Here is a 19,078-nt window from a genome sequence, read left to right on the forward strand (position 1 = left end):
AGGACTAGCGTGCCGCCCACTTAGCCTCGCATAATGAAAACGTGCAAGGTGCGAACGCGGGCCAGAATCGTGCTTGTGAACGTGTGTATGTGTGTGCGTGAAAGAGAGCGAGGGGGTGGGTGGGTGCGCTGAGGGATAAATGCTAGGAATGTAAGCGTATTTTTTCGTGAATCCGGCAGAATATCAAGGTTACTCGAATTCATTTGTCCTTTTGCCATTCTTCGAGTTTACCCTGGAGAGATGGACCGCGGTTCCACCTTTTAAAAAGGTAGTTAATCTGGAACTGAAACGTACACCGACTCGACGTGCCCTTGTAATATGTTGCTCGAATGAAGGAGCCGATCAATCTGCTTTTGATTCATGGACATATTTCTCAGATTAACTCTCCACTGCCATTAGAGTCCCCGGAACAGTAGTGAAACGTGTTTACGACGTGTAGGGATAGGTAGCGTTTCCTGTTTATGGTGATATTACCATGCATTAACAGCTCTCGCTCTTCCAAACAAATGAAATCCACAGTAAGCTGACTTTAAATCGATAGTTTTCATCTGAAGCCTGCAGAAGTTGGACCGAGCTGAAACAATGCCGCAGTCAATGAGCAGGGTGAATAAATCTTAGGATTACGAGTCGGACGTGCGCATTCTGTGACCTTACTAAAACAGAAGTAAATGCGAGGTCTGCTATGGAGTCTGTTACATGTTACAAATAATTTTGGTTCTGATTGGACGAGTCGCACCTGTGACTCTGTGCTGCGCATTCTTTATTAATGTGCCAAGTTGCTATGTTGCTTGGCAACCGTGAACAGCCAATAGTTAATGAACTTGGCGAAAGAATCATCATTATTTAAATTATTATTCAGAATTTTAACTACTTATATTGGTGTTTTCTTTTTTTCTTTGTATTATCAACTTTACAGTTTGGTCACTCAGTATTTGATGAAATTTGATGAATTGAAGTCAGTTTTTGACTGAAATGTCATCATTGACATCATATTTAATTCATATTGAATCATTCAGGCTGATTTGTTTACCAGTTTGGTTGATTCATTGGGGAAAAACTGTCTCAGAAGAGTGATTCGCTCACAAGTAAAACATTTCTGCAAGTTTTACACTCAATAGATCTAGCCAGTTAAATATTTTAGAGCATAATTAGAAAAAAAAAAATATTTACTATGGATTTTTATACAGGCCTGTAAAAAGACAATTGTTGATAATTTCTTGGCCTTTCCAGGTTTTCCATTAGTCATTTGTGATTATAGGAAAATATATTTTTTTATAATGAATCATATATGAACCGATTTAGTCGATTCATTGAAAAGAGCCAGCTCAGAATAATAATTAATTCTATTGCTTCTAGTCATGAAATAAAAATGAAAAACTTTTAACAGAGTATAACTAGAAAACTGTATATTAACTATAGAAATTTCCATGACTTTTCCAGGCCTGGAAAATTTACCTGACATGTTCAGGTTTTCCATGACTGCAAGTTTGGGAATGACTGACAAAAAAGTTCCCTGGCTTCAATTTTAACCGTGACATTTTAAAAATTGAAACCTGAAAACGTCCATTTCAGCGTGAGCGTGAACTCCTTCTTTTACCTGCCGTCTGACCTCCTTGTATAAGGTGTTCTATTATCTTTTAAAACGATGGGCAGATTCTATTTCCTGTCCATCAATCAGCCACTTAAAATGTACTATGCTTGAGATTATGACGAGCAAATTACACATACAAGAGCTCTCAGCTTCAAAATGGTTATGAGAGTCGTTAAGAGTGTAATTAACCTTGTGTTAAGTGGCATTTACTAATGATTAATGTGCAGTATTATAAAGGCAGATTGTTTCCTAAAATGAATACCTCGAACATAGCCAGTTTAAGGCTAATTGATCCAGACATCAATAACCCAATGTGGGATCAATTACAGCGCCTATTATCAGAGCGACAGCAGAACGGGCCAGCTTTTAGTTGACACAAATGGCTTACTTACTTAGTGATATAAATTTATTGTGCCATATTTGCTGACAGTACATTGCAGGACGTGTAGGTTTTGTTGTGAATTGAACTTTGCATCTGGAGAACTTGCAATGTACCAAATACGGGAATTTCAGTGTCTTCAAGAGCCGTCAAGTTGAATCTTGATGAGAAGGGGCTTTTGAGGACTTTGTCTCTCTCCTTGTTCTTTGTCCGCTCCGCTGACCCGCTGTTAAGCTCTGTATTTGTGTAGCTTCTGCTATGTGTTAGGCCTCTGCCCCTCTGTCCCTTTCTTTCTCTCATCCTCTCTGTCTCCCCCTTTTGCTCGCTCTAGTTTTATTTGAGTCCATGCGTGTGTGTTTGTGTGCGTGTGAGGCCCTGGCCTCTCAGTCTGCCTTTCAGAGAGCGAGATGCCTGTCATTCTAATCAGCCGGCTGCCCATCTCTTCCACCACCAGCTGGCTGAGTCAACAAGAGAGAGGGCGAGTGTCTGAGTTGACTGGGCTGCCAAAGAACATATGCCCCTGTAACGGTATCTACTCCCCGAGCCCTGAGCGCTGGAACTCGCGGTCTTCTCTAGCTGGCAGGGCCGTCTATGATCCATGTCTGTTAAACCCATGTCTGACTGACACTGCCAGTGAGCTGGGTCCTGACACGCTGACGCTGAGCCGATCTGACACGCCGGAGCTCGTGCTGGATTCCTCCGTTCGCCGTTGCGGAGAAGTGCGGGTAGATGGGGAAATGGGGACATAGCGAGCATGAGACCGCGAGATTTCAGGCAAATAAGAGGGATGAGATGGCAATGGATGGGTAAAATGACATGGAAAAAAAGCACCTTTAGAAGTGACGATAAACTGTTATCGCTATCCGACCATTTCTTTTCATTACCAAACGTATGAATAATCAGCTAATTTCATGCAGTGCAATAAATGGAAACTGTAAAGGGATATTTAAAAAAAAAAAACCTGAAAATTGCACAGCGATTGCTGACCTCTCTGAAAAGAAATTTCTGGAGGCAGTGTTGTCTGAAACTACCTCCAGCTCTCAGAAAGAAGCCGCTCCAGGGCCTCTGCTTACCGTAGCGCGCCATCTGCTGGCAGCCTTAGTAACTGACCCTGCTAACTCGTTTGATGGAATGTCATGTCACTCATTACAAAAATAATATCCAGTGAAATGTTTCAATACAGGTTTACTTGATTATTATAGATTAATTTGATCCCCTATGTGTAGAAAAACTTTAGCTGTATATTGTCGCCAGTTCCAGTATGAGCACTTAATGAGTAGGCTACCTTAAATTATAAAGTTTTGCGGTAGGCTAATAAGCTAATGTTTCTTTGACAGATTTTCTATTTATAGGCTACATTTCTTATCCCTTAACTCAGAACCTACCAGGAATGAGAAAAAATTTTTTTAAGAAGTTAGACCGTCATGTTTGTTTTATAAACTTCAGCTTTGCAATTTAATGTACGTCATTTAGGGAGCATTTAATCCGCTGAAGACAAGCGTGTAAAAACTCTAGTGCAATGATGGTCGTTATATAGCCGTAGGTTCAGTTCACCTTCATAAAGTCACTCTTGGCTCATTAAAGGTTCTCCCATTAACAATAATCCTTCAGCATTTGGCTTAAGGTATTTGGGCAAAGGAGAAGCACGCAAATGCTCCGCTTTGTCGACTTTACGGCAACACTGGAATACATTAAACTCCTGCGCCCTTCTCCATAACTGTTTCCCGCTGTGAGTAATTAGCATTTCTGGGGTAAAAGATTCCAGCATGATTGTCAAGTGTATTACAAAAGACTCAAATTACTCAGGTTTTTTCTACTTCTTTTTTTGCGACCATTTATCTAAGCAGTGACAAAGTCTGCTTCTGTTCCTTGTAAAAGAGAAGGGGGGTGGGAATAAGTCTAGGACACATTGCCATGTTGAGAGAATGCATATGAGAAAAATGAAATTTTACACACCTTTGAATAAATATTCTTTTGAGGTAATATAATACTAAATTAAAACATACAATTATTTTATATAAATGGTAATGTTGAAGTATAAAATGCAAAACTTAATGGTGATCCGTGGCATTTTTTTAAGTGAAAATCAAAACATTATGTTTGTTTAAAAAGCTTGACCAGCCTGACATAGCAACACTGGCCCAATGGTGTGAGTTTGAGGGCGGGACAATCGGTTTGTTGACCAATGACTGACAGGGGTGGGAGTGTTCTGGAAACAAGTTTGAAAACAGTGTTTTGCAGTTCCATTTGGTACCACTAGTGGTGGACAACTTGCTTTTAAGACGGTCACCATGAACATACTTGGTTTTGTTGCCAGAGGCCATTCATCATTTGTCTACTAAACATCTAGTTAAATACATCAGCACTTCTACTTATGCTATTGTTAACATCACTGTTTGTTTAGAGCACTTTCCTCCTTCTTCTAGCTCATTACCAGCTCAGTGCATGGGAAGAGACCTAATCAGAAATTCCACTCCACTTGGTCTGCGAGAGTCGAGTCTTCCTATCACAGTTGCCAATACTGCGGGCTGTGCCTATAAAGAAGTCCCTAAAGAAAATTACACAAGAGTTTAAACCTTCAGGCTAATAGCATTGGCACAGACACTTTGCCAATATACATTTATCACCTTCAGCTCTGGCTGGGCCAAAGGTAGTGGGCCAGAGTCATGTCCTTCTTAGAAGTGTCTGGTTGGAAGATTGGACTGTCCGTCATCATTGGCTCTGCCCATTTCCCATGAGTGTACAGAAGGTTGAAGAGTTGTTTGTGTTGAAGGCGAAGTGATTGAACCATTGTCCTTACACCGCTCTGACTTTGAGAACATCAGTTCTAGGGCATTGTTAGAGATCTTTGCGCCACCAGCTTAGAGACCACCGTTGACAGAAGAGGACAAGAGAGTTATAAATGGTACATGAGAATGTTTATAACCGCGCAAGTCCATTCATCTTAACTTATATTGGTCTAGATGAACAAATGACACATGGATCTGTTGGGCACACTAGAAGAGCTGTAGAATTAGCTCTTTTGACTAATCCCATGCTAGTCGCTTTAGTCGAACACTGGACGGTTTGTGCCTGACTGATATCCCGGGCCCTGTATTACAGGATTTACTTTAAACTGCTTCTTTAAAATGTTCTGTTTCTCTTTGCTGTTTTGTCCTTTTGTCACAGAATAGACTATACTGGTGCTGTTGCTATACTTCTGAAGGATTTCTGCCAAAAGCGTAGCATTAGTTTAAGCTGTAGGATCCAGCTACATACATCAACTGTTAAGTATCAGTAAAAAAGAAAAAAAAAAGAAAAAGAAAATTAATGGGGAAGGGGGATGTATGAAATGTCCTTAATGTTAATGCTAATCACTTTTTGCCTATTAAGCACAAATTAGTGAGGGCGATGTTAAATGTCACTGGATGTCCTGGGAACCATTTGCACTTTTGAGAGTGCAGACCTACTGAATAGCTTCTGATTAGCATACTTTAGATATGGTTTAATTCTCTCCTCTGCTGATATGAGTCACGAATCACACGGAGCCATAAAGCTTTGACAATGATGCTAAAAGACAAAGGCTGCTGGCTGTCAGAAAATATGCAGGACAGGTTAATATGTAAGATTGGGGTTGTTCTTCTTTAAGGTATATGTGCCTGACTCTAGTTTAAGTTTGTTAGGGAAAACAAAGTGATTTATATGTTCAGCTTTAGAAGTAGAGTAGGGCAGTTTAGAATGGGTTGTTACTGCTGATAATGGAGGGGGAAAGTACTGTGGCAATATGGTGGTACAACAGTCAGACAATGATATATCCCATGGTACTGAATGATTATCATTAGTGATGCATTCATATTCTGGCTGATATTCTGTCTATATATATATGAGTCAATGATATGACGCTTAAATTTTCTGTCCGATTGCATTTTTTTCAGTTAAAATTTGGTTTAAATGCATAAAAAGATACTATATATATGTAGTACCTCTCCTGTGCATCTACTCACTTTAACTTTTCAAAAAACGTTAGTTATTTGTAATTTTCTGTTATTTAAAGTCTCAAATAAGTGTCATGATGTGACCGTCTGGCCATAACTGTTTTGGAAATGTCTTTGAAATTACTCTAAATTTATTCGAATTCATTTTCTGCACTATTTGGCATGATTTCTAACACGTTTTGTAATCCTGTACAAAATTGCAAAGCATTCCTATTTATATTTCCATCATAATATACAAACAAACGTTATCCAATCATGTCCATTTTATGAAATATCATGTGGTGCGACCATAAAAAAACTACCACTTTGCGTGACATTACACCATATGACATTTTTTAAGGCTGTGGCCAATTCATCTAGATAAAAAAAAAAACACTAAAATCACAAATTTCAATATGAATTTATGTGTACACAACATTCTTAATGTTTGAAAAATTGCAATAGATAGTTATTTTTTGTATTTTAAAAATGGCCTGTCGAAAATCCCTATACGTCATTGTATGTATATTATATGTATATCATTTTATATTTTTTCAATAATTATTTATGGCCGATAACTGATAAATGGCTAATATTAAAATTCCATACTATTTTATCAAAATAAATCACTAAATATAAAATAAATATAAAAATTGTTTTAGGCCTTACAACATTATATAAAAATGGGTATTCATTTTGAGATTTGCTTAAAGATTACATTCAGAAGTGTTATTAAATTATTAGTGTTTTTAAATATTAACTTTAATTTAGCATTAGATGATGGCAAAGATAATCTAAAGATAAAAATATAGTATGCACACAGTAAAATATCACCAAAAACTATTTAAAAAAATCTCAAATATTATTTAGCAATAATTTATTTGGTCATCACTGATAACCATTATGATGTCTTCAAGATAAGTTAAAGAATATGATGGGTACTACCATGGTATATGTCCAAAAAACATTTTTTCTGGTAACAAAATCTTTTCTTTTAGTGCATTTTGCAACGGAAGATAAAATAAAAATTGTAATCAGACTTACGTTAATCAGACTTTCAGTTAAATGTCATTCTTTTTGTCATTTTAGAGAATTTCAATCGATCCATAACTGAGAGCCTCGACATCAAGAGACTTGGTTTTCTTGGCCGCCAGCCTCCTGCATTTGACAATGGCGATGCGAGGCGAGCAGAAGAGAGTGTCTGCGTCCCTGATGACTAGCGTTCGCTCTCTCAGCTGTTTGGCTGTAAATAATCGTTGATATGCATAAACAGCTCTCTCCATTCATTACTGTCAGCATAGTGAGGGGCCTGCAGGCAGAGGTCGTCCGCCAGGGGTCCGCTCTCCGCTCTCAACCCCGCGGTACCCGTCACTCCAACCTGCTCCGCCGGTGCCCTAAACCCTCCATTAGCAAGGCTCCGGGTCGCGACCTCGCTGTGGCATTTGCAATTCCAGATCGTTTGATTAGCAGCGTATTTACATATTTCCCGCCGTAGACACTGTTGGGGTGTCGGAAACACTTGAAGTGTTGTAATTTTCTCTGGCCTTTTTGTCGCGTGGCGATCGGGGCCCACGCACACACAAATATGCACATGCACTTCTTTTCTACTCACCTCCGATGACAGTGACAGCGTCCTTCGCTTTCTTGCGACAACTCTTCGGTTCTGCTCTGACCCTCAGAGAAGTGCCCAGTGAAGTGGATCACAGTTCTGTCTGAATTCCCCAAAGATGGGTGGCCTCTTGCCTTTTAAATCTAGTCTGATTAAAGGCATTGAGTTTTTAATACATGAATCAGATTTTACCAATGACTGCTCTTCATTCTGGGACTGAGAAGGGACTTTAACTGTACCAGTCAAAGCAGTTCATTTAATCCAGCTGCAGTTTAATTTCTTGATAGGAAAGAAAGATGAGATCTTTTTAAAGCATTTTCTTGCTCAAACAGGAAGTTTGGGCAGAGCTTACTGCTTGTTGCCTTGTTCCCTTTTATGAAAAAGAATAAGAACTCCATTAGTCTCCCAAGTTATGAACAAGAGAAGTAAATCTGTACTGTAGTAGGAAACTGCATATTCCAGTTTACAGTATACTGTAAAAAAATAATACAGCAATTGGGTTGTTTTAAACCCAGTGAATGGGTTGTTTGAACTCAGCGGTTGGTTTATGTTTGCCCAACCTGCTGGTTAGTTTTATTTAACTCAACTATTGTTTAAAAATGACTGTATTGTAGGGCTGTAACGAGTCCTCGATGTAAATTCGATTTCAATTGGCCCTTGTTGAGAAACCGGTAAAATACCGGAAGTGGAGCTTTCCACGGACGAGAATCCATGAAACGCATTAGACCGTTTTCTAAGGCTGCACGATATTAAACCCGTTTAAAAATTATAATAAAGCTTAATGCTATTGTGAATTTACAAAGGCTGTGAATTAATTAAATAAATGTATGTGCTGCAGGTTTAATATATATTAAGGTGACCAGATTTCTGAAATGGAAACCGGGGACATTTCCTATTTGAGTGGTCAAAATATCACCGAAATCTCATTTGTTATTTATTTTTTATTTATTTTTTTATTGTTGGGGGTTCCATATTTTACATTAATAATCATTATGATTTAACTTTTTGGTCTGGTTTTAATACAATTCTCCAAAAAAACTAACCAGTAGGCCTAACTACAAAAAACTATTAAACTATTTTGAAAAATCACATTACAAAATAAAACAACGTAAATATGAGATAAATAAAACGGCATTTAGCAAATATTTTTTAACATGTATTATTGAATTTAATATTTTCCATTTTCACAAGCTATTTATATGCCTACTGTAGCCTACTGAAATCTAGTACAAATCAGCAAGTTTCTGTTTCAAAGGTGAAAAGTCGCCAACTTTCAGCGCACTATCTAGCTTAAATGTTAAACAAACATACAGCGATAGATGTGTGTGCCATCCTTTGAATGGTCTCTTAAAATAATCCACATTGCTAGCCATAATCATAGTTAGTCCATCGTTAGGTTACATAAGACAATAAGCCTTGACAAAATTCCCCGAACCACCCGAAAGTAATTTATATGTTGTCTAGGAAATATCCAAAACTTAAGTTAATTTACAAAAATAGCTGTCACGGTCCCGCAGAGTCAGTGACAGTACATATCCGGATAGTTCTGAACCTTCTTCTGCATCCATGTTTAATAAATCCCTCCTAAAACATGCTAGCTTACGCTTGTCAACATTGAGTCCAGCGTCTCTTTTTGCCTCCAGCTAAGCCCCGCCCACCAGGAAACGTTGCAATGTTTACAAACTTTAAGGGGTCTATAGTTAAGACGTGTTTGGAAATCGCTGCGTTGTGACTGGGGACATTTAAAATTGTCCAAAACAATCCCGAATCCTGTTGAGGCCCTGTTATAAAACACATAACCGTGTTACTACCTTGAAAGCTGAAAATGATTACGATGTTTCTTTTAAAAACTGATGATAATGGCGCTCTGCTCTCACGTTCTTTATGAAGTAGTGGCACATGCGCGACCAAGTGTAGTGTGGCTGCACCGCTCCCTCTGTTGGTGAAAATAATCACTACACGATTGCTCCGATAACCAGCAGGCGGCTGTATGCTGGTCGGACTTTTTTGCGATGTATTTGCGGGTTATTTTGAACCGGTTATTTTCCGGGGACAGCGCACCAAAAACCGGGACTGTCCCCGGAAAACGAGGACGTCTGGTCACCCTAAAGGCAGGAATACACCAAGTTTTTGTTCGTCGGCCGACTAAGTTTTCTCAGTGTGTTCCACACCGTCGGCTGAAGTTGGTCCTCGGCGCCTTTTTTTCGGCCGATTTGAAATGATGAATCGCCGTCGGAGCTTGTCGGTCCGTCGGGCCATCTGATCATTCTGATTGGCTGTTCAGCTACTGCCACCTGCTGGTTCGGAAAGGCATTTAATCTCACGCAGGCACAGAACTGACGTGCTACTTGGCCGTCGGCTGTCTAGCGTCGGTTTGGTGTGTCAGGGCAACTTTGGACACTTAATACATAAAGAACATTAGCTGTACAATTCAATACATTATGTATTTTGACAGTTTTGTTCAGTAAAACCATACGATTAATTGATTTTGATACTTTGAATCAATTAGTATTGTGTTATTGCTATTATATATTTATTTTAAGCCATATGTGTAAGTGAATGTGTTTTGTTGTGTAAGCACCTTTATAATGATCGCGTTAGTAGTTGAGCTATATGCGCGACGATCACCGCCATGTTTGTTTACGCTGCAGTCAGGAGAATAGATCTGTCATGAATTCATCCACGGGGGAGGGGGGGAGGGGGTGCAATGCTATTTCATGCATTCTGACTTATTTACACTGTTGAAGAGTTGGATTCTCATGCTAAACATGGCCAAAGTTTCAAAACACGAGTTGGACATATGGCGGAGTATTTCTGTGCCAAATGACTACTTTCGGTTTATCACATAATCAAGGGCGGAATTCCTTGTATAGGCACTTATCCCTGATAAGCGTGCACACACACATCACCCAGAACAAGAGAAACTGTGTGATACCCCCCCTTTAACGCTTCTCATTTACTTTGAATGGGTGACGTCATACGTTGCCGAACTGAATTGTGGGTTCCGTTGCGTCGTTTCACTCGCATTGCTCGCAGCAGAAGTTGAAGATTTCTCAATTTTTCAAGCTCCAATGCAGGCGTCAGCCAATCAGATCACAGTCATTTTACCTGTTTCAATACCTGCACAGGTTTAACTGTGAGCTTGAACAGCGCCCCACAGAGGTTTGTTTTTGGTCAGAGGTCTCTAGTGTGTCTAGTAGATCAGACAGACTCCTGCAGTTGTTTAGCAATGTAATCCCAAGTCATTTGTCAGAGCACAGAGCAGCAGCAGTAGCTATGCATGCACAAGAGGAGATCAATGCAATTAGCAACCATTTCAATGCAAAGGACTTCAATACTAATGTAAGTGAACACACATGACAGAGAGAGGTCAGAGAGAAAAAGAGGGAGAGAAAGAGATATGTCTGTTTGGGTAAAATGCAATTTCGAGCATATAATTTGGCTAATGTGTGCATTTTAGATATTTAACACTTAAACAAATAGTAAAGATTTATCCTTACTGTAGATTACAGTATTTGCACGCTGCAGTGCAGTATCTTGAATGACAGTGTGCATAAATGGACTTTTTATCTGCTGTCTAGAGCATTGTCTCCCCAGCCACATAAATATATTCAGAACAACCACTCGATTGCAAGTGGGATTTTACTTTTTACACAACTCCTCTATAAACAAAAATTAATATCGAATTATAGTGTCCCATCCCTCTAGGGATTCTTTCCAGGGACTTGAATATTTTGAATCTGGTTGCTAAAAAAATATTGGTTCAGTGAAAAAAAAACACAGATTAGGTACTACATTTCGATAAGAACAAACGACCATCAAAAAATGATGTTCTACATCTGAATGTGTGTATGAATTGAATTCGGAATTGCTACATCTGCCATGTTGTCACCATCATGTAACTTAAGCATCAGTTATGTTGCTTCATGGGATGGTAGAGTGTCCATTAGATGTTTACTTCAGAATCTCAGCGGATCTAGTAGGTCATCCGGGTACTTTATCCATACTATTTAATGAATACTATGAATTTGGACATACTACTCTTTTCACAAACTTTTCATCTACTATATAGTAGGGAAGTAGTCACATTTAGACAGGGCAAGTCATTCAAAGCAGAAGATGAAATTCATTGAGAAAACATTGTGGTGTTTCTTAGAAGATCTGTAGATATAGAGTGTTTAAGCAACATGAAATCATTTGAGAGAAAAACGCTTATCACGTTATAGAAAAAGACTAATACGTTTCAATAACGTCCTTACACCATTTTAATTTTGGTCATTCATTTTTGCAAATATCTGCCCATTTGTCTTTTTGTAAACACGTGGCATTACGCATTACATACAGTACATGCTTCCTCTTCTTCAATTGGTCAGCAAAATTGTCCCTCTCCTTCAGATAGTTAGTCTTAAAACATTGATTTGTGAATGTTATTTCACAAATTTAACTCAAATGCTATTGGCTCTTACTACAGTCAGTGTTTAACACCAGCAGAACAGCCATACACTTCAAATGGTTAAGACTTAAGTAAATGAAAAATGAGTAATAAAAAATCATCTACAAATGAAATGTCAGTGTCCTGATTGCTTCATGCCCGATTGAGAAGCAATGGTCTCGATCAGTGGTTCCCAAACTTGTCCTGGAGGACCTCCAGCACTGCACATTTTGTATGTCTCAGACACATATCGCAGTCAAAGCTACTTTAAAGGGTTAGTTCACCCAAAAATGAAATTTCTGTCAAGTTCTCACCCTCATGTCGTCCTAAACCCGTAAGACCTTAGTTCATCTTCGGAACACAAATTAAGATATTTTTGATGAAATCTGAGGGTTTCTGATCCACACATAGGCAGCAACGTCATTGCACCTTTTGAGGTCCAGAAAGGTAGTAAAGACATTAAAATAATCAACGTGACAACAGTTCAAATTGTCTTGTTCAAATTTCATCTTTGGGTGAACTAACCCTTTAAGGCAAGCCTCCAAGCTTAGCAAAAAATTGTGTAATGCTGCGAACGCAGGGAAGGAGACTAGAGCCTGTTTTTTTTTAATGGATGTCAATGGAGGAGAGGCTTCACTACGCTGAATAAACTGCTTTTTTGGGAAAACGGCTTATCATTTAACAAATCGACAGCCTTTCAGCTACTCTTCCAACATGTTTGCTCTTAAACATTTGGATTGATCTATTTTTAGAGTTTACACCGAAAAAAATACTGTTTTATGAGAGAAAAATGTTTACAGAACTTCAGTTTTACGGCACTTCTCATTCATTTCTACGGTATCCGCAAACAGTGATTGACTGTTGACAATTCTGAACGAAATGCAATGACGTCAGTGCTGTAATGTGATTGGTTATCAAGGCACACATGATCCAAGTTGGCTGTTATGCTTTCTCCAAAGGTAGACCCTTGTATCTCCCAATAATCAGACCATGGCTGTGTCCGAAATCGACCCCTATACCCTTAAATAGGGCACTATTTGAGGGGACCGCCATTTGTAGTGGTATCTAAAACCATAGTGGAGTGCAATCATTCAATCCCACAATGCACCGCAGTAACGAGCGTACAACTGATGTACACTCAACGGCTAGAGAACACCCATAATGCATTGTGAGGGTTGCGCTGAATGAATTGTCGGTCTCACCAGAAGATGGCACCCACAGCTGAATCATCCATCCATCCATTTCCAAACCACTGGTCCAATGTGGGTACATACATACAGGTATAAATTCCTTTTCAATTGATTATTAAATTGTTTTAATTAAGGTGAATACATAGTTTCCATGACAGAGTTCAAGATAAATTTTTCATTACTACTGGAGCTGCCAGTTAGCTAAACGCTAAATGATTTTTAAACAGCAAGCACAAGCTATGCAAAAGCAGCAGCATTCCTGTGCACTCAGTGTCCGAATTCGCTCAATCGTTTTCATTCACTCCCTCAAGTGAACTACATTACTGGACTAATGTAGGGAATAGTGAATTAGGGTATAGGGGGCGATTTCGGACACAGCCCATCTCTGTTGCAGTCTCTACTAATAAGCTGATGAGTTGAATCAGGTGTGTTTGATGAGGGAGAAATATAAAATGTGCAGTGCTGGGGGTATAAGCTATTCCAGGACAGGTTTGGGAACCATTGGTCTAGATTAATATTAACACCATTTAATATTTAACACCATTTAGACCAAAGGTAAGGGTAAAGTTTAATTTAAGCGGTTCAAAACTTCAACAGTTGACAATGTATGATGGAGATGATGTGATGATGACAGCTGACAGGTTTTGTGTACTTCATTGAACAAAATATATGTGGAGGGAAAAAAAGAGAAAACTTTTAACCACACAAAATACATTCCATACATTCAACTACTACTTCTATTCAAACCACAAAATTAATAGTGTTACATAAAGTAAAACAATCCAATTGCAAATAAATTCATAACATGCTATTTAGTTTTCTTAGGTCTTCTGCTCTAGTACTCAGGGGTTTTAATTTAGTAAAAAGCTAACAGGAAAGGCTATTTGTTTTTGTTTTTTTGTGTCCTAGGACAAATTTTTAAAAGATTCCATGATTTACTGTTAGTAAATTACAATTAAGCAGTCACATTTCATCCTATGCAACTTCCAAGACATCAATTGCAGGAACATGAAGTCCCTATTGCCTTGCTCAAGGGCATTGGTGATAGAACTGTCCTCAGTAACTCTCAGTTCCTGGGTCACTGCCACTGCTTAGAACCTGCAACATGTTACAGTTTGACTGCTGAGTATCAACACAAATTCACACGGGAGGTTCTTCTAAAACAAAATTTGTAATGTAGGATCAGTTTTCTTGGCTTAGTTTCCAACATAAGGACTTCGGCAATATAAATGCTCTAGATAAATGTTCATTTTTGACTCTTGTACATATCTAAATGCAATTAAACGTACACAACTGTGCAGGACTGTATCTGTAAATACCTAATTACCATATACAACATCCATAGAAATATATGGACAAGAATTTCTTTGCTTTTAAGTTTTCAAACTCTAAAAAATATGGCATTCTAAAGCTTTATACGTAGCATTATAAAACGCACTAAAATCCCCCAATCTAGTCTTGCACTAATCACTAGTTTCTCTATGATGTAATAATTTAAATGATTATACAGACAACTCTTCATGTTAAGATTAAAATAGATCCTTCATCGAAAACTTCAGCATTTTAACATGGCTTTAAGACCTGATGTGCCATTGAATTAACAGTTTTCTTTCTCTTTTTTGAGATAGAATTATTCAGAATCCACTGAGGCAAACATATTTGATGGAAAAAAGGAGAAACACAAGCGCAGACAAATAATATTCCTGACTTCGTTGGACCAATCAGATGACACTAACGCAAAATATGGCATGTGTCTTTACCTTAAACTCTTCAGAAAGATGGTTTATGAATGACACTCAACACAATTGGAAACCCATGTAACAATACAGTTGCGCTTACATAAATACTTTAAATCCCAGGTATAACACAATACAAAAGTGTTGAGGGCATATTTTGATGATAGTGCCAAGTGTTTGTCCAACCAGTGACAAAACACACACACATCTATATTATATATGCCTATAATCAGCAAAACTCAAATCTAAGTACTGAATTTCACTGCATGTCTCCTTCGCGTGCAATTATGCACTGTTGTGAATGAATGCAGGCTTTGGAATTTCATCTAACTCAAGTCCTGAGAAATAGAATGTGGAAAACACAATCGCACACGCACGCACGCACAAACTACACTCGTTGTGGACTAAGGCTATTTCGTTTAACCACTAGTCATTCAGGGAACTCTGAGGCAGCATTTCAAGTTTAGGGGATCAGCTGAAGTCCTTGGGTTTGAGAACGCAGCTCACTGTCATACTCCATCAGCTTTGACCTTGTGTTGCCAAGGCTTTAGCCCTCAAGTGTTTTGCAAGTTCTGGATAAAGGAGGTGTAAACATGTTGCAAACATGTCGCTGGTCTGTTCTGCGTAGTTTCGTTTTAATCTAGAGCATTGTGTCGGGTGAAAATATAAAGGTAACACTTCCCATCAAACTAAACTAAAAACACGAACAAATCCAATGCCGTACATTACACAAAGTCTTCCTTGAATGGCGTATTTTTGCATCAAACAGTTTTTGATGGACTTTTTATAGATTTCTGTCTTCATTTAAGCTGGTCGTGAGGAGGTGGGGATGTTCAGTGAGATCCGGAGGGGTCCGTGGGTTCATTGGTAGGGGCTTGGCGGAGTCTCCTGTCCGGGTACTGTGCGTTGTCGAAGGCTAGACGGTGCACGGTCTGGACATGAGTCTTCAGGTTACCTTTCTGCGAGGCGCTGTAAGGACAGTATCGGCACTGGAAAGGTCGCTCACCTGAAACGGACACACAAAAAACAAGATGAGGTCAGAGCCTGGACCTGAAGGTGAGAGCGGAGCCGAGGTTGGAACCAAAGAGGAGAGAAAGGTGACGTGGCGGTGATGTCGAAGGGCTGGCTTTGAGAGCGCTGCCTTCCCTTTTCAAGAGGAAAGAACAGAGGCAGGTTGGGAAGGTGGGGGGAGGGGCCGTGGCATGATTGATGGGCTGATGACATGCCATATGGAGACGGTTGACTGTTCCCCCCGAGGGGACGTCAGCCTTTTGTTTTCTGTTTCTGTCAGCTGTTCGTACAAACACACAAACTCACAGACACAGGAATCTCTGCCTGCCTGCCTTCCCCTGAGCAATAAGACGTCACACCGATGGTAGATGTCGAAAGTCTGGGCATATCAAGTTTTGCGAGGAGAGGCGAACTTGACAACCACACACAGACCTAGTTTCTCCTTCTGCCCATGTCTGTTTGGGGCTCAACACTGGAATAATTGTCAGAGTCCCAGTTTCAGCGTTTAATTAGACTGATGTACAACGTTGTCCTCGTGCAATCGCATAAAAATATCCCCCCACACCTGAGCAAAACAAATGAGTCTGCCATTCAATTTCTCCGTATTATTATTTTTGAAAAATGAATGAATTATCCACTAGGAAATAATTGTCATTCCGAGGGGCTGAAAAAGGGGTATTATCATAAATCATGCCTCATAAAAAAATGAAGACAGACACAATTAATCAGGACTATCTGAGGCTGGGTTGCGCTGGCTGCCTGATAAGGTCTGCGGCACAGTAAGAGCTCATCCAGGGGCACCGTGGGTCCCTAGAGGAGAAGAAAGTGAAACCCCGATCCAAAACAGAACTCACCAAATTACATTAAAGGTTATTGTCAGAACATCACCAAGAGTGCGGCACAAATTTAATTTGACCTTTACTCTCGGCCTGCTTTTGCCATTTGTAATATGCAACACATGCAAAGGGGGTAATTCATTAAGGGTGGGCCTCCCCGCTGCAGCAAAGCACATCTCCGACTGTTAAGGTAGATGCGGGATGTGATCCATTTGATCCCCTAACGTCTGTTTATTTCTAGAATTTTCTGCATGGTAACAACGATGGCAGGTTGCAACTGCACATCACAGAATGAAGAAAGGTGAAGAAATGATTGACAGGACAGAAACTTTAAAAGAAAAAAAAAACACAAGATACACACAAATAATGCAAACAACCGAACGAAAAGTGAAACATACTTGTTTGGGGGCTTCTGTAGAAGATGGAATCCAGTTCCCATGAGTCCATTGGACTCAAACATCACTGTGGGAGCAAGGTGGCCGGATTAAAAGAAGGAAATCAAATGTAAAAGTTGCAAAAATTGGAACTTGTTCCCTTTTAATGTTACCCAGCAGGGTGTAAACATAATTCTTGAAGCTTTTAAATCAATACAAAATCAAAATGTACTCTATTTACTATCTAATCATATGTTCCTTGCTAAAATAGTCTTCTATCTGAAATATAGAGACTAGAGTTGTGAAAAGTACCGACTTCAGTACCACGCCGGTACTTACATTTCAAAAACGTGACGCTTTGAGCGCTGTTGAGCAGATTCGTAAACACCTCTGATTGGCCACTGTGTTGACGCGCTCATCGTGTGATTGGCTTCAATAATCAAACGCTTCAAAAACATTGTAAATGGTCATCAATGACGTTCTTCACCGAGCGCTTACACAGATACACGCGGGAGTGTTTGAAAGCTCCTGCTTTCAAAGCGCTTTAAAATTTAAACACTTCTGTGTGCTTTCAAACTCTCTCATGCATTGATCATTGTAGCCAATCACAGATATATCCGATGAGCGCATCAACACAATGGCCAATCAGAGTGTTTACGAATCCGCTCAACAGCGCTCACATTTTTAAAATTTCAGTACCGATTGGTACTGAAGTCGGTACTTTTGACATCTCTAATAGTGACCGCTTTTCACAGCCCAATCAATTGATAAAAATATATATATTTTTTTCTTCTCACTAAATAAAAGTTTTACTGGCACATTAAGTTACAGAAGTAAAATTGTTTGCTAATGCCATTTCATGTTGACTTAAATGATGTTTCCTGGTCACATTCGAAACAAGTATTAGGCGTCCTCAAAGCAGGAATCCATTTTAAAAGCACTAAGGTGCAAACCAAGAATCCACCCTCTCATCGAGCATTAGCCGTAAAGGCCTTGAATTAGTATCACCAGTTAGCGTGGCCGCGGCAGACAGTGAACTGAAACTACCAATTTAAAGTGACACACAGAGTTAGTGTGCATGCTAATGGAGGCCGGGGGCCCCTGCCCCGCTTCATTTGGAAGCTCACACTGAAGAGAGCAATCACTGATGACGTAGATTTAAAGTCTATGTACATACAAAGAGAGCACTCCGTAAAATGTAGCATTTGGCTTCTGTCACTGGGGATCAGTCTGGCTAGTATGCACAACCATCACACACTCTTCGAAACAAAACATAGAAGAAAAAAAAAAACTCGGTCCTCTCATGAGCCGAGCAGCTAAATGTACACCCCTGTTAAAAAGAGTGAAGGGAACCCTATTCATTTGGACTACTGTGAATGGTACATGACCTCTTTGTATTATTAAAAAGCTGCTACGGTGCATGCTAATGATGTGCAATAGCGCTTTTCCCCTAGAAAACTGAAGGTAAATGTACTAAATACTTATAGTATAGGTGATTTCAGTTTGTAGAACGTAAATTGATACAAAATCACAATGGCAATGAATCATATCAAGACCCCAGTTGTTTAATATTCAAAAAACGTTAACAGAAAATGACCACAACTTCATTATAGATTTGCTATGGTAAATGAAAGTTTGTTGTTGAACATGAATGATGGATATAATCTTGTCTGTGATGAAATGAAAAAGAACCCCTGATTGAGTAGGTGGGGTTTGTGTGTGTGTGCGCGTGTGTGTGTGTGAGTGTGTTGACAAGAAGACAAGGGCAAACTGTCACATTTTCTCAGTGAGCATTTGACGCATATCATACTGGACTGGTGACTGTTCAGCTTATTAGCATGCACAATTACAGCTCCATAAGTGACATCTGATTAATAATGTATACAATTTTCACAGGTCAGAGTCATACGCAAATATGTTTGCGGCGGAAAGAAAGAAAGACTCTCGTCCAAGGACAGAGAGAGATT

The 19,078-nt window shown here is 39.3% G+C and overlaps 1 protein-coding gene and 1 long non-coding RNA gene across 5 annotated transcripts in view; one reads left to right on the forward strand and one right to left on the reverse strand.

Annotated features, from left to right (window-relative positions):
• Positions 1 to 19,078, forward strand: part of LOC125275436 — a 69,422-nt gene that overhangs the window by 22,834 nt on the left and 27,510 nt on the right. The window lies entirely within an intron of this gene.
• The window catches only part of znf516 (zinc finger protein 516), a 42,808-nt gene continuing 37,427 nt past the window's right edge, over positions 13,698 to 19,078 (reverse strand). For 2 of the 3 annotated variants that reach the window (XM_048202361.1, XM_048202360.1), the window contains exon 5: positions 13,698 to 15,896. In XM_048202361.1, coding sequence (XP_048058318.1) covers positions 15,724 to 15,896 — 173 coding nt within the window. In that variant the 3' untranslated portion in view covers positions 13,698 to 15,723. Of the gene's footprint in view, positions 15,897 to 17,135; positions 17,200 to 19,078 lie in introns of all 3 variants that reach the window. The other variant, XM_048202362.1, reaches the window with a different exon arrangement.

This window comes from Megalobrama amblycephala, linkage group LG9 (assembly GCF_018812025.1).
Source record: "Megalobrama amblycephala isolate DHTTF-2021 linkage group LG9, ASM1881202v1, whole genome shotgun sequence".
NCBI classification, from domain to species: domain Eukaryota; kingdom Metazoa; phylum Chordata; class Actinopteri; order Cypriniformes; family Xenocyprididae; genus Megalobrama; species Megalobrama amblycephala.